General features: G+C 38.0%; 1 protein-coding gene across 2 annotated transcripts; it reads right to left on the bottom strand.

Annotated features, from left to right (window-relative positions):
- Positions 1-223: 223 nt before the first annotated feature.
- LOC146457664 (polypeptide N-acetylgalactosaminyltransferase 11-like) lies at positions 224-14,545 on the bottom strand. Of its 2 annotated transcripts, none has more exons than XM_085091760.1 (7): positions 14,404-14,545; positions 13,347-13,928; positions 6,136-6,790; positions 5,224-5,595; positions 4,164-4,265; positions 3,254-3,385; positions 224-2,752 (listed from the first exon to the last, which is right to left on the bottom strand). In XM_085091760.1, exons 2-7 carry the CDS (start codon positions 13,679-13,681, stop codon positions 2,630-2,632), a joined length of 1,719 nt encoding a protein of 572 aa, XP_084947886.1. In that variant the 5' UTR covers positions 13,682-13,928; positions 14,404-14,545; the 3' UTR covers positions 224-2,629. The 2 variants fall into 2 exon arrangements, with proteins under 2 accessions (XP_084947886.1, XP_084947887.1); XM_085091761.1 differs by having other exon boundaries at positions 224-2,749; positions 14,404-14,544.
- Between the last annotated feature and the right edge of the window lie 142 nt (positions 14,546-14,687).

Below are 14,687 nucleotides of genomic sequence, written 5' to 3'. Positions count from 1 at the left end.
CCCACGAAAATACCATGTTCACTTTAGGGACCCAAATTCTCCCAAAAAGCAACTGTCAAGGCATTAGTGATGTCTAAAATGGTTTATTTTCTTCTATGTTCAAAGCTAAACAAAAGTTATAATGTACCGGTACATGATAACAATTAAGTGATGTGTAGGCTCTACTTTGGCTAAAAGCTTTCACGCTGACATTTTTTGTTTTCCAAGAAAATACCATTACACATTAACAATTCAATTTTTTTTATTGGTATTGATTCAGTGCAGATCTCACTCTGAGCGAGCTCTTTAACAATACAGTGTTTCATTTCTATCTCTGTCAAGTGAAAAAAGTTTTTAGCAAAACAATTTATTATTTATATTTATATTACTTAAAGGACTATATACAGCCTTAGTTGCCTTTTGTAGCAAAAGTTAGGTTCTTCCAAAGGATTAATTATTAACAGCATTTTTTAATGGAAGAATGTGAGGACAAAAAGTCTAGAATGACTTTATCAATGAATACAGTAGCACATATTGCTAATTTCTTCTAGCCGACTTAACAACAATGGAAAATAAATAAAAATCACAAAGATTTCTTGCAACAAAAAGTTCCAAATATTTGTAGAGAAATAATCATATGGTAATATTATAGGACACAATTCGTTGACAGAGGTAGTTGAAATCTGAGGTGGTTCTTTAATATTATTGTGAGAAGGTGTGTTCCAGCATTTAGCTGCTAAATATACAGCAAAAAGAGTGAAGGTCATTACTTGAAAAATAAACCAAAATCTACTCTTGTTAAGATTAGTCATTCTCCTTGAAACCTTCGCCTTTTTCCAAACAATACACAAAACTGTTTACTTTTGCTTTTGACATGACCAAATAGCGTTTTCCCTCATTGAAATTTCAATGAACCTTATTCATTTTAATATTTAATATCTGAAACTTTTGCTTGACTAGAAATAGCACGTCGAACTTCTGTCCATGTTAAGAAATCTGTTTGTTTCAATCCTTCGCGTTTTGCAATCCTATAAGATTCTACATATTTGTTCTTACCAAATAATAATTATTGTAACAAAGAACAATATTTACAGCCTTCGCATAATTTGAAAAGTACATAGTTTTACCATCAACTTTGATCTGTTTTCTCAAACTCAATAATTCATCAAGAGAAAACAAAGAAAGTCACTACTGTAACCGTGGTTTGGATGTGTTCCTAATTACCATACAATCTTGCCATTTTTAGCCTTGAATTTCTCCAAGAATTATTGATCATTTGAGAAGCCATATCAAACACTCGAAAGTGTGTTTATTCAGATATCCAAACACCTCAGTTGGTAGAAAACATCAGTCCTTAAATCAGTCCACCACTGAAGACGATCTTTGTAGAATACGGATTCTGAATTAATTTAATTTATAGTCTTTAACAAATATTATTACATCTTAACAAGAACTCTACACCAAGGTATTGAGGTAGATGATTAAATATTAAGCTTTCCAAGATGCCGTATCCTCAGAAAAAATCCTGCAAAGCCAAGCTAATCTTAAAGATTTATCAAAGTTTCTAAATCTGTTAAGTTCAGGCTGCAAATTTAATATCATTTATTGCAGCTAGTCAAGCATCTCCATAAAAAGTTGTATACTATGGTGTTAAGTTGTTTTATGAATTCCTCAGGAGTTTGCAAATTGAGAATATATAATTTATGACATTTTCAGAAGCAAAAAGGATTTGATACTCAAACCTTGCCATACATGAAGGTGAGACACCACAGCAGCCCTATAGCCTAATCTGTAACCAAATATCTTTTAATTTGTCAGAAAAAATTTTCTGCAATTGATCAGTTTCGTTATTTGTAAAAACTATTCCAGGAGCCTTAAGTTAACAATTTTAACCCACTTCGGGGGTTAAGGTGTGGCTGTATTCTGTCTGCACGAACGGATCCACATAGCTTTAGTTTTGGTATAGTTAACTTTTAGACCAGTGCAAGTTGTGAGATATCTTGAGCAGCTGAAAAACAAAGTTGTGCAGATTCAAGATTTGGCACGAACATGGTGAGGTCATCAACATATTGTACAATTTTGAACTCTTCCAATCCTATCTTAAGACATGGAATAACTGCTCTGCTTCTAATAGTGATTGGTAGAATTAGAATCTCAGCTGCATATATAATAAATAAATAAATATGGTGACAGACCATTGCCTTTTCTGACACCTCTTTGCACTTCAAAGTATGATGTGCAGCCAATGCCGTTGTTTAACGCTCTTGTTGTAAGTGTAGATCCAAAGCCAAACAAATGCAAGGATCACGTCACCACAAAAATCCAATCAATACTGTCTAAGGCCTTTTCAAAATCTGGCATTTTCATCACGATTCAATTGCAATAAACCAAGTGGGGTAATATACACAAAAGGCACTATTATACAGTAGCTATTATACTGTTGCTAACTAAACAGGCAGTTTCTTAATTAATAAACTATCTCATCCTAAATATTCTCTAATTTGCAATAACAATTATTGCTACAAAAAATTTAAATAAATTAATTTTACTACAAAAAATGTATAATCTTTCTTAAATAGAATATCACATTTTTAAATGGCATAACTTTGTTTCAAATTGTAATATATCATATAGTTATCCTATAGTCAACCTAGTCATAAATGAACTGCCACTTTTGAGAAGCATAGTTTTCACAAATTGCCATCGTCACAGAAGTTTTCCCAATAGCAACCATGCACAAGCCAGATGCTCTGTGGTATAGCTGCAAAGTCTTCTGAAAGAAAAACAAAACCACAATGCTAAAAAGAACGATAAATATATACAAGATTTACAGCGCAAGGTATTGTGGCACACCCAAAATCTTTCAACAAATAAAATGTTCTATTCAGTAAAATTATTATAATTTTGTAAGTTTAGGGTGCATTCTTTTGGAACAATTCTTTTGCACCCTTTGTATTCTGGTTCAAGTATAACAGAATATTGATCAGTTCCCAAAAGAACACATTCCTCCAGTCCTGTTCCCATTAAACTGAAAGCTTCCAAAAATAATGAAGTTCGTACTATTCTCAGTAAACTGAATTCCATTCATTCAACTATATGGGGCAGAATGATTCGCATTCTTTTTTTTTTCATTCCAAAGTTGTTGTAGTTGTACACATAGAAGATTTTATTTTGGGGTGACTGTGATGATGACTGAGTATCTGGAAAATAGAGGGTCTGGAACAGGGTAGGGAGTATTGTATAGGGCCCATAAAGCTGAATCAGGATGGCACACCTTGTTATGGTACCATTCCTGACTCCCTCCTTGGCTGTGACACTTCATGACTCTTGGCACTTCATTTCTGTTCACCTCCAGACACAACAGGCTGTCAATCTTCAACTCATTGTCGCCATTTAGAGACCAGAACTGTGTTTAAAAAGAAACAAATAACAACATTAAGGATTGTACATCTTAATACCAACAGAGGTATTTTGTACCCAGCTTATGACTATGTGGGAAACGTAGACCTTGGACAGGACTATGGGAATCCTGAAGCAAAACTGGGGATAACCATGCATTTTTAGAGATGCTCAATTTTAGATACTTCTAAAATGCTGTAAAATACTTAACAATGTATGCCATTTCCCTAGAAAAAGGAAAAGTCACCCCTAATTTTCATTTTTGGATTTCAGTAACCCTTAATTTGCTGAGATCTGCACAAATTATCTTTATTTTGATGAGATCTATCCCTAAGAAACCCACTGCAAGTTATTAGCACAATTCCAAGATATACAGGACATGCACAGTAGCAAATGGAGACACCATGCTTCCTTAATCAAACAACAGTTATCATTCATTTTGGTACAAAATATTGTTAAAACTTTATTCTTTGTGTGTGTAGGGCTGGTCCCAAGCACTAAAACAAGTACCAAGATTGACTGAACAGATTTTGTGTATTTCCTGCTATTGTTTGGTGAATACTGGTGTATTATGATACCATCATTTTTTGACAAATTTTGAAGTTGTTCTATAAACGATGTCTGGTCTTGTTTCTCTTTGCAAAGCCAGTAACTATGGCCAACTGAACCTTTGATTTTAAGTACATCCCTTAATGTTGCATAAATGTATTATCAGGCATTTTGTGCTTCTGTTTCAAACAAAACCTGGTTTTCTCTTCAGTCAATAATTTATTGGTATTTCCTACCTTTGCATTTGTCTTACTACAGTCATGCAACGTAACAACAGCTCTCTTTTCAGCTGCATGACCAGGAGTATCCAGACACAAGGAGCTGCCAATATTCTGAAGCTGTCGATTTTAACGAAGAAAAAAAAAAAATTTACCAATGAATTGCCATACCATACTCTTCACTGCCCTGACCCTATTTTTGCCAATTCTTAGTCGTCAGTTAGGGCATCTGCAATAATTGTTGGTCATCCACTTATTGGAAGAAAATGTATTTTTTTTAAGGGATAAAATTGCAAAACTATAACTATAAATATATTACAAATCTATAACTAAGATAGTACTACAAGTATGACTACAAAATATACAAGATTTGGCTTCAAGTTTTTCGCAAAGTACTAAGAAGAGGTATGTCCCAGGAAACTTCATTTTACTCTTTGTGAACAACAAACTTGACGCACGTTTGAGTGATAAAAGTTATTTAACACCTTTCGTGATTCCAAAACGATATCACCTACACTTCAAGAACTTTTTATCACCACTGTTATGTTCTCACAAAAATTTGTGGTAAACTGCATGAAGCTTTCTCGTTTTCCCATCAAAGTGACACTGGTTCACTTGTGCATGCTCTTTGTCTATTAGAAAACTCATAGTCTTACTTGTACTCGTACTAGAATCTATTTAAAGGTCTCTTAAAGCGCGCCACCAACTACAAATGGCCACCCTGGTTGGGGAGCAATTTTTTGTATCAGCAAATGATTTTAACATGATAAAAAATTGAGATCTACAAATTTAATGTGATTACTTTATGAGTGGAACACCACTGATAAAACGGCAAAAAAAAAAAAAAAACCCAAATAACATGTGAAAGAAGCTTTACTAACAGTCACACGTTTTTCAGTGAACACTGCAGGGTAGATAATGTACTTATGTTAGAGAAACAGAAAATGCAGCAGCTCAATCAAATTGTTGTCATTGATGCATGGATTCTGATGCCAAAATCTTCTGAGGACCTGTTTGTGTTTTTCTAAGCAGGAGGAAGAGTGTTATCTTCCTGGATGTTTACAGTGTCCGGACTTACATTTCCCTTCTTTATGATGACATGACTTTTCTGTACACGGGGCTGCCGAACAGGACCACCGCCCACTCCGCCTTCTTCAGGAAGTCTCAGCTCAGGATAGACATTTTCCACATACCATTTAAAACTCTTGCAGTTTAACCTCTTTCTCAACTCCACTCTTGAACTCACATCTCCAAAGGACTTCCCAACCAGATCTTTCTTGATTTGATAAAAGTACTTTTTGTATTCATCAAGCCACACTTCTGCAACTCTCATGGAGTTGTACGACATTGTGTCCCCTTTTGCATCAGATCCATATGGTCGCCACTTGCGGAAAAGATGCCCCACCCTAGAGCATGGAATGATCTCTAAAGTTCCCCCACACATCCAAATCTAAAATAAACAATGTGTAGATTACATGACTGACTTAAACTGGTTGGTTGACTGATTGACTTTTGACCGATGATGATGATGATGATGATGATGATAACATATAACGTTTTTATCTGCACATTTAAACACTCGATGCACTTACAGTTATAGGAAAATCGTAAAATACATTGGGTGATTAACCGAGTTATTGACTGATTTTTTGCCTGAATTATGACTGACTGATTGATCGATCAACTGATTTCTCAGTGGACTGATCAAACGTTTATAAAATATTTTATTGTGCTTGAATGACATTTACTAGGGCAAAACAGGTGCAAGTTACCGGTATATTAACTTTTTTTACCAAATGAAAGGTTTATCCTCAGGACCAGTGATAACAGTAACAAGCTAGTGATACAAAAGGAAGGGGTTGTATCAATTTTCTTTTGCTTATTCTAGCACAAATGGGGAGGAGAGGCGACTGGAAAATATGGTCAAAGCAAAGAATGTATATTCACTGTCTAACTTACAATATCGGTAATAATTTCCAAAGTGTCTTACCCTAAAGGATATCTCCAAATTCTCCCCACCCCAAATGTTCATCCCAGCATCATACTGTCCAAGCTGGTAAAAGTAATTCCTATCCATGGCAAACAAACCCCCTGCCATGGTTGGTGACCTTATAGGCTGAGTGAGGTCATTGTTCTGAGCAAGCAAATGATCTGGTAATTGCTGCCATGAAAAATGCAGCCCCCAGTTGAATCCTCCTCGCACAAGTGGTGACGACTGGTACTCAAAGGTATCCGAGCTGATCATATCAATTACTGGACAAACAACTGTTGTAGGATTCTCTTTGATTCTATCCAGAAGTGGTGTCAGCCAATCTTTATTCACCTCACAGTGACTGTCCAGAAAAACCAGAACGTCTCCAGTGGCGTGCTTTGCTCCCAGCATTCTTGCTCTTATGAGTCCTTCCCGCTCTACAGTTCTTACTAACTTAATTTTAGGAAATTTAGCTACATATCTTTGAAGTTTTTCTTTCAACTCCTTAAATGTACTTTGATCATCAACTAAAATAATTTCGTGTATTAAGCTGTCTGTTGTCCGGTTAAAAATGCTGTGTACAGTTCTCAGTAGTGTGGACCACGCCTCGTTATGGAAGCAAATGATGACACTGGCAGATGGCAAGTTTGAAGAGTAAGTTTTCTTCTGGCACCTAAAAATTAAAATGTAGATTCAGAATTAAACAGGGAATTCATAGTTATGTTTAAGGTAGAAGAGCAAACCTACAATCCTTGCAGAAGTCATCTACATGTGTTGCACCATGTGATAATCACTTGCATATTTATGTGCACCTAAGTGCATATATCACATAAAAAGTGCTATATAAATTTATTATTATTATTATTATTATTATTATTAATCATATGCACTTGCACCTTAATTGCACTATTAATACCGCATTGTCATGCACATATCCAGATAGTGTGTTCAGGTATTTGTTGCTTGCAGCAACTTAAGAGCCTCTCTATGGGTATTTCCGAAGAAATCGAAGACGCGAAGATCACCGCTGAAAAAACGAAGATCTCAAGATTGAAGCGAAGATCTGAAAATTTACCAAAATTTGCGTGATCAAATTGAACTCTCAGATATAAATTAAAACTGTCAAAACTCGTAAACGCTACAGAAAGTTTCTGTTATTTCTGAATTTTGGCATTTCTGTGTGTTAAATATTGGGTTCACAGACCTGCGCGACTCCCACACTGTGTGTCTGTTGTGTTGATAAAAGCCTTTTCAGTTTTGGTTTTACAAGCATGCATATGTCTTTAAGCGATTTTCCTTTTGTATAAGAGAATCTTCCCTTTAGATCAAAATGTGATGCGATCGCTCTTAATGGTGTTTGTCTTGATGGTGAGGGGGAATTCTCAAATATACTGAATGGAGGGTTTCTTACTGACTAAGAGCCAGGTGTTGATATGCCATCGTGTATGCTAGCTCTGTGACATTTGTTAAGCTTATCAGCTTGTATTGACTTCAAGATTTCAGGTAGCACTAAATAAATGCTGTCTGTAAAGATACAGGATCAGTGGATTTCCTAACTTGTGAATTAATGCTTCTGCTGTTGTATGTCGCTGCGTGAGGATTGCACGGATATGAGTGTCTAACAGATCGTCATCTTCACAAAGCTTATTGGTGTCTCTTGCTTGCGAGAGCTATAGCTTCGTTGTAGCGCTGTCTTTTAGCTCTCTGAGTTGCTTCTTATCTGAAAAACAGCTATTGTGTTCTTAGAGCTGACATGTACCTCCATTATTTTGTGGCTTAGCTCGCATCCGCAGCAGATGTTTAAAGCTAAGACAGACAACGTTCTTGTGAGTCTCTAGGACGTTGGTGTATTTCTTCTGGCGAGTGCCTAATGTTGTTTCTCATACAATACTGCAGTTTCCATTTCTTGGAATCTCATCAGAAGTTAGCATGCCATGTTAAAATGGGGTTAAAACGTCGCCAAAGAATCCAACAATCCTTTATTGTTTCAAGAAATGTTTATATTGCTTTTCGTGAATTTAAACAGTGAGTTATCAATTGTGAATGACACTGAATAAACGTTTAAACCATTTCAATCTGAAAAAACGAAGATCTTCCTAAAAAAACGAAGATTTGCGAAAAAATCTCGAAGAAAACGAAGACCGTGGGTACCCATAGAGAGGCTCACTTAATATATTCAGTTTTCAACATGCGAACAATAAACACATGTAGAAATTTCAAATGTTGTTTTTCCAGAAAATCTCCATACCCCACACCATAGAAGGGTTTCTGCTTTACAACTGGGAATTCCAATTTATCTTTATCCCTTCCTTAAGACCCTCTTCTCTCTCAAAATTTCCAGTGATCTTCAATTGAAGGGAATATGGACATTTTCTGGAAATGGATAACCATAAATTATGCATTCATACAGCTGTAATCAAAATCTCTCATACTGGTTCCTCCCTCCCCCCTCAATCAACAGTCAAGATCGATTTTAGATAAATATTGGTTGTCTAGGATGGTTTTGTAAATCAACATTACTTAGCTATTGTAGCAGGTGGAAGTAGATTATGGCTTATTTTCTTTACACCACTCAATACTTCAATACTAGGGTAATGTTACCTATGTTATATATAGTGTAGTCTGTGATAAGTTTTCATAGATAATGAGGCTTGGATAATGATTTCCTTTAATAGCTGCTGTACTGGTAGACTGCAGGTGACCCCGGCTATATATTATTTAAACTGTTTGTCAAGTTCTCCCAAAGAGATATAGGTGTCCAAGCAGGCTGAATGCAAAGAAATCTTTCAGATTTCAAACAGTTATCAAGGGTTTTGTCAACTTTTGAGCAGGATGGCAAGGAAGTAATCAATACTGGTTTTAGCAGATGGCCATTTTGTTAATTTCACTTTTTGATAAGTAAAAACTCTTGGTAAGGACTGCAGGTCAATTTGCCCAGTACCCAGCTCTTCGATGAAAATTCATGTGGTTGATTTAGGATCATTTCATTCAAAATTTTCACTTGGAATCGCAGTATATTGCCGTAAAAACACGCTTCATTGATTGAAAATTACATTTTCTTGATTCTGCCATGCCACTCGATTATGCAAATTACTTTCAATTCACTGGAGAGTGTGATTATCTGTTTTCCTCCTTTTTTATCGCAGTGATAGCATACATAATGCCTATTCTTATTGGGGACTGTCGTTTGTCATCGAATAACCTAAATATCATCACTGTTTGGAATGTTTTGTTACACGGGTTGCGTGACGCCTCGTTTTGAAGCAATACATGTATGCAAATTAGGCTAAGGACCACGTGCGACAAAAACCTATCGGGTACGTTTTTGTTTTTTTCGAGACTGAGCAGATTGAGGCACGTTGTTATTGTGAGACATTAAATCTTTGTGAGAATTTATTCGCGAGTTATTTGGTGTTCTGGGACACAGGAGGAACTTTTCCCACACCAAAAGTGGCGACCCCGCCAGGACAAGATCCTAACATATCTGGAGCTTCGAGAGATTTGGGAGAGAACTTACGAATACGACAATCGGCGGTCGAAGTGAAACTCAAAACATTGTAAACATGGTGGAGATTGCCGAGCAGAATTACACTAAGGAGTTGAAAAAGGCGACCTACTACGTCAAAGAGATCGCGGATACACTAAAGAGCGACATAAAAGAGGATTTATTGTTGGCCCAAGAGAAGATTTGCGAGATAAACAAAACCCTCGAGAATTCGGCTGACGCTGTGAAGGACGCCATTTTGGATAAGGAAAAGCCTTTCGAAGAGGTAAGAGCTTGGTCAAACGCTCGTAAGGAAGATTTAATACCTGTTCATGAGTTAAGAAGCAGACTTAAAGAAAAGTTAGGGGAATTGGAGAAACATGAGTTGCATCAGCGGGAGGAAGACAGATTTAAAAAGAGGCTTGAGCTCGAAATGGAATTGGAAAATGGCAAAGCCGCAAGTTGTCAAATTGCAGAAGTATACGATAACGCCAATTGCAGGGGACTGTAAGGACTGGCTGAGATTCTGGAATCAGTTTGTCGTTGAGGTGGATAGTTCCAAAATTTCTGAAATCAGTAAATTTAATTATCTTCTGGAATTGGTGAAAGGGGAACCTAAAGGTCACATTCTCGGCTTACCGCACACTGCAGAGGGATACCATGAGGCCAAGAAGATTTTAGAAACAATCTACAGTAAAGATATTAAAGTTCACAAGGCATTGATAAAGGATTTGGAATCATTGCCTAATATTACAAGTGCCAACCGAGTCAAAGAGATCCATGACTTTCACAGCCAGCTATCTAGAACCTTGAGGACCTTGGTAACAATGAAGAAACTACAGGGTGCACAAAGCTATGTTTACAGCATTATGGATAAACTAGGACCGGTGAGAGAAGCCATGGCGCAAAAGGACGACAACTGGGAAGAGTGGGGATTGGAAGAACTGGTGGAGAATCTACGCAAGTACATAGACAGGAACCCCTTACCTGATGCAACTGCCCCTACCCAGCAGGAAACCAAGAAACCTACGGAAAATCAAGGAAATCACCTAAGGAGAAAGGAAAGTATGCTCATGTCCAGTCCCAGCCTGCAACAACCAAGACAGCTGCCAAACCCCTGCTTGCAAAGGAAGAGGGGGAGAAGAATGTAACCACAGATACCCTTCTGCACAAGTATGCATCATACTGGAAACTCCTAAGATTGACAGCATTTGTGAGGCGCTTTATTGAGAACTGCAGAAAGGGTGAGATGCATAAAGGTCCACTAACGACCGAGGAATTTCAAGCAGCAGAGAACTTTTGGATCAAGCAAGCGCAGTCATCCCAACCCCTTAAGTCTGATGTGACGTTAAAGAAGGATGACGAAGGGATATTGAGATGCGTCGGCAGAGTTCGTGGTTATCATCCAGTCTTTCTACCCAGAGAAAACAAATTGGCTACCCTGATCATTCAACAAGTCCATGAACAGATGATGCATGGGGGAGTCTCAACCACCTTGTGTCGCATAAGAGAGAAGTTTTGGATACCGAAGCTGAGAGCTCTAACGAGAAAAGTAATTCGTAACTGCAATATTTGCAAACGCTATAGGAAACCGGTGTCTGTCTCGTGTGTCATCGATTCTACATTGCCTGTTTTCCGAGTTGAACTGTCTGACCCCTTTGCCGTTACAGGGGTGGATTTTGCAGGACCCGTACATTACAAGATTAAGAAGTCTGTCACTGCCAAGGCATACATTGCATTGTTCACATGTGCCAGTACACGAGCAGTATATCTAAAGCTGTGTCGTGATCTCTCCGCCATTGAATTTCAAAGAGCCCTGAAGGAGTTCGTTGCCAGACGAGGATGCCCCCAGACTATAGTGAGTGACAATGGGAAGACATTTGTGGCCACTGGAAAATGGTTGTCCGTCCTGAAGAAGAATCACAGCCTAGCAAACTACATGGGAGCACTGAACATCAAGTGGAGGTTTAACTTGGCCAGGGCCCCATGATGGGGAGGCTTCTTTGAGCGTCTTGTTGGTATCATGAAGAGAGGTCTGTCAAAAGTGATTGGTCGAAGCCTACTAACCTATCCGGAGCTAGAAGAGGTCTTGCTGGATTGTGAAACAACCATGAATAACAGGCCACTGCTCTACCAAGGGGAGGAGTTTGAGCAACCAGTGCTAACCCCAAACACCTTGCTAAGAGGAAGATCTACCCCAGTTCTAGAAGAAGACCTTGAAATATTGGAGAGGAAAGGGTGACAAGACGAATGATATTCTTGCATAGGAGCAAAGAACAACTCCGAAAGAGATTCATGAAAGAATATGTTCACGCCCTTGAGGAAAGACAGCAGCACTCCACAGGCAATGCAGAGCGAAATGTACCAAAGACAGGGGCGGTGGTGATGCTGAAAGGTGAAGGGAAAGATCGGGCACTGTGGAAGCTTGCACGAGTAATGGGAAACGTTACTGGAAAGGATGGAAAGGTACGAGGATTGAAGCTGAAACAAGGGAACGGATACGTGGTGGAGCGCCCTTTACAACTTGTGTGTGACCTGGAAATCGGAGGTGAAGAACCTGACTGGAAGCCAAATCCAGAAGCGGAAGTGTTTGTGCCAAGAGCAGGACCAAACAGAAGGACCAAAGAGATTGCCATCGCCCAAATCAGGAACATTCTCTCACAAGAAGTCGAGGACAATGAGAATGACATTTAAGCTGATAGACACTTAAATGGGGGGAGGGTGTTCGGAATGTTTTGTTACACGGATTGCGCGACGCCTTGTTTTGAAGCAATACATGTATGCAAATTAGGCTAAGGACCACGTGCGACAAAAACCTATCGGGTACGTTTTTGTTTTATTTGAGACTGAGCAGATTGAGGTGCGTTGTTATTGTGAGACATTAAACCTTTGTGAGAATTTATTCGCGAGTTATTTGGTGTTCTGGGACACAGGAGGAACTTTTCCGACATCACTTCCTTGATAGTGCAGGGCAATTCTTTATTTATTTTAGTTTAGTCACGCAACTTCTGCTGATAAACTTTGCCTTTTGTTTTTTTGTGTTACGTTATTTTTCTATTATGTTTCAATGAATAGATGCCTTCCATACTTGACTGTAGTGTTAAAGCATTGTAAGTTATCCCCCAGATTGTTTCTCAGGTTGCTAGTACTTAATTCCACACCATATTGGAGAAATGCAAAGCGAAAGTAGGTAACCTGTTAAATGACAAAGGGGAAAATAGCCAAGCTTCTCACGATCATCTACAGACTTCTAAAAAAACAATCCAGGACTAAAAAATTATGTTTATCAATCTGCCTTCCTTCCTGGGTAAACCCCTACCTCCAATATTACAAGCTGCAACACTATATCAGTTATACATCCATTTTAGAGTGTAAAAACTGATTGTAGAGATGTTTTTCCATGTTTGAGGTGAGCATCCTTCATCCAATCATAGCATCAGTGTTCTCATTGAAAATTTTCATGGTAGATGGCTAGGATCTAGAGGTAGGCACCTTGACAAATGAGCAAGGGCGGGCATTAAATTAACTTAAAACTAGATAATGAGAACACTGATTCCTAATCTTAATTGGTCGTAAATTATGCACACACGCATATTAAGAGCATGTGGGCAAGTAAAGTTATTAAACACAAGCATGGCGTTGTGATGTACAAGGAATTTGTACTCTCAATAAGCTCAACAGCACATGATTATGTATGTTTAATATTGTTGTCAATTAAGTCAATAAAGAATATTGAAGTGCTTACATTGGGTGCCTGGTATCTTGTACTTCTCGGTGGAATCCCAGCCTCTTGCTAATCAATTCATTAAAGGCGTGCTTCCCATAACCTTCTTCTTTGATCCTTTCATCCTCGCTATTTCTAATCATGCCCAAAGTGCTTATATCTTGCGTCGTGCCTTCCATTTCTCTTTCAAAATAATCCGAAGGACTGTCATTTTGAAGATGTCTTCCATGACCTCTGGAAATATATTTGCTGTCTGTTCCGGTGTACATAAAAGACATCACGTTGAACAAGACCCAAAACGACAGAGTCACACATGTACATAAAAGAAAATACCGCGTTGGTAACTTCAAACCCATGATGTTCCTAATGCAAAACGGCTTATACGAGCAACAGCTTCTTCACTTCCCCAATGCGTGACGGAGAAGTTCATCCCAGTCATGCAAGCTACGCAAAGTCATTTGCCATCCAACAATAAACCCGTTAAAATTGAATTTATCGATGAAGATAGAATCTGATTCAGTGTGCTTGGTCTTTACCCCGAGTTAAACATCACAAGAAGCTTACGGCCTTCGTATTTATAGGTACGAATTCACAGCCGCACATCTGTAAAACAGAATACAGTATTAATGCTATTAATACCAACAGGAAAGAAGGTTTAGTCTTACGTCTTACTGTAGCGATGTTGGTGTCACTGTTATTTGTACTTAGTAATCTTTCCTGGGATATTGCCCCTCCAAAAGAAGTCGAATTTGAGAAGATTTCAGAGTAGGAACAAAAGCTTCAGAATAGATAGATCCCAAATGTTTTACAATAGTGCATTCACCACAAAGCTCAATTCACTTCACCTTGCGTTGTAAACAAATCAGAGCAAAACATTTCCTTCACAATTTTTACCGGCAATAAAGAAACCAACTTGACCAACATCACCCATCAATTGTATTAAACTTAAAAGTTGTAAGCGAATTGTACACGTTTTCTCGAAAATTCAAGAATCGAATCACATTGATGGCCCTTAGCTTTTCTTCCCGCCAAATTTTGAAAGAGACGAACGCAATTTTCTCCAACGAAAGAAACTCACGTTTTCAAACGAATTTCCCCCTGTCCAGTTGAAATTGTTGTACATATGGGCGCTCCAAACAACGTGAGAAAAAATAACTCGTCGCGTTGTATTCCCTTGAATTGAAATATCCGAGAAACAAAAATATTCCACTATTCATGACTATTTCAGAGACGATAGTCGCGTGCAACCTGTGTGGAATATGGACAATTTTATTGGTTGAAATTGATATCTGCTGTTGATTGTCATGATTCGATCACGTGCACACAACATGCTAGGATTCGTGAAATCTTCGGAAAATTCCG

This window comes from Pavona decussata, unplaced genomic scaffold, assembly GCF_977016875.1.
Source record: "Pavona decussata unplaced genomic scaffold, jaPavDecu1.1 SCAFFOLD_238, whole genome shotgun sequence".
Lineage (NCBI taxonomy): Eukaryota > Metazoa > Cnidaria > Anthozoa > Scleractinia > Agariciidae > Pavona > Pavona decussata.
The sequence above is the reverse complement of the archived record's forward strand: the minus strand, read 5'-3'. Positions and strand labels throughout refer to the sequence as shown.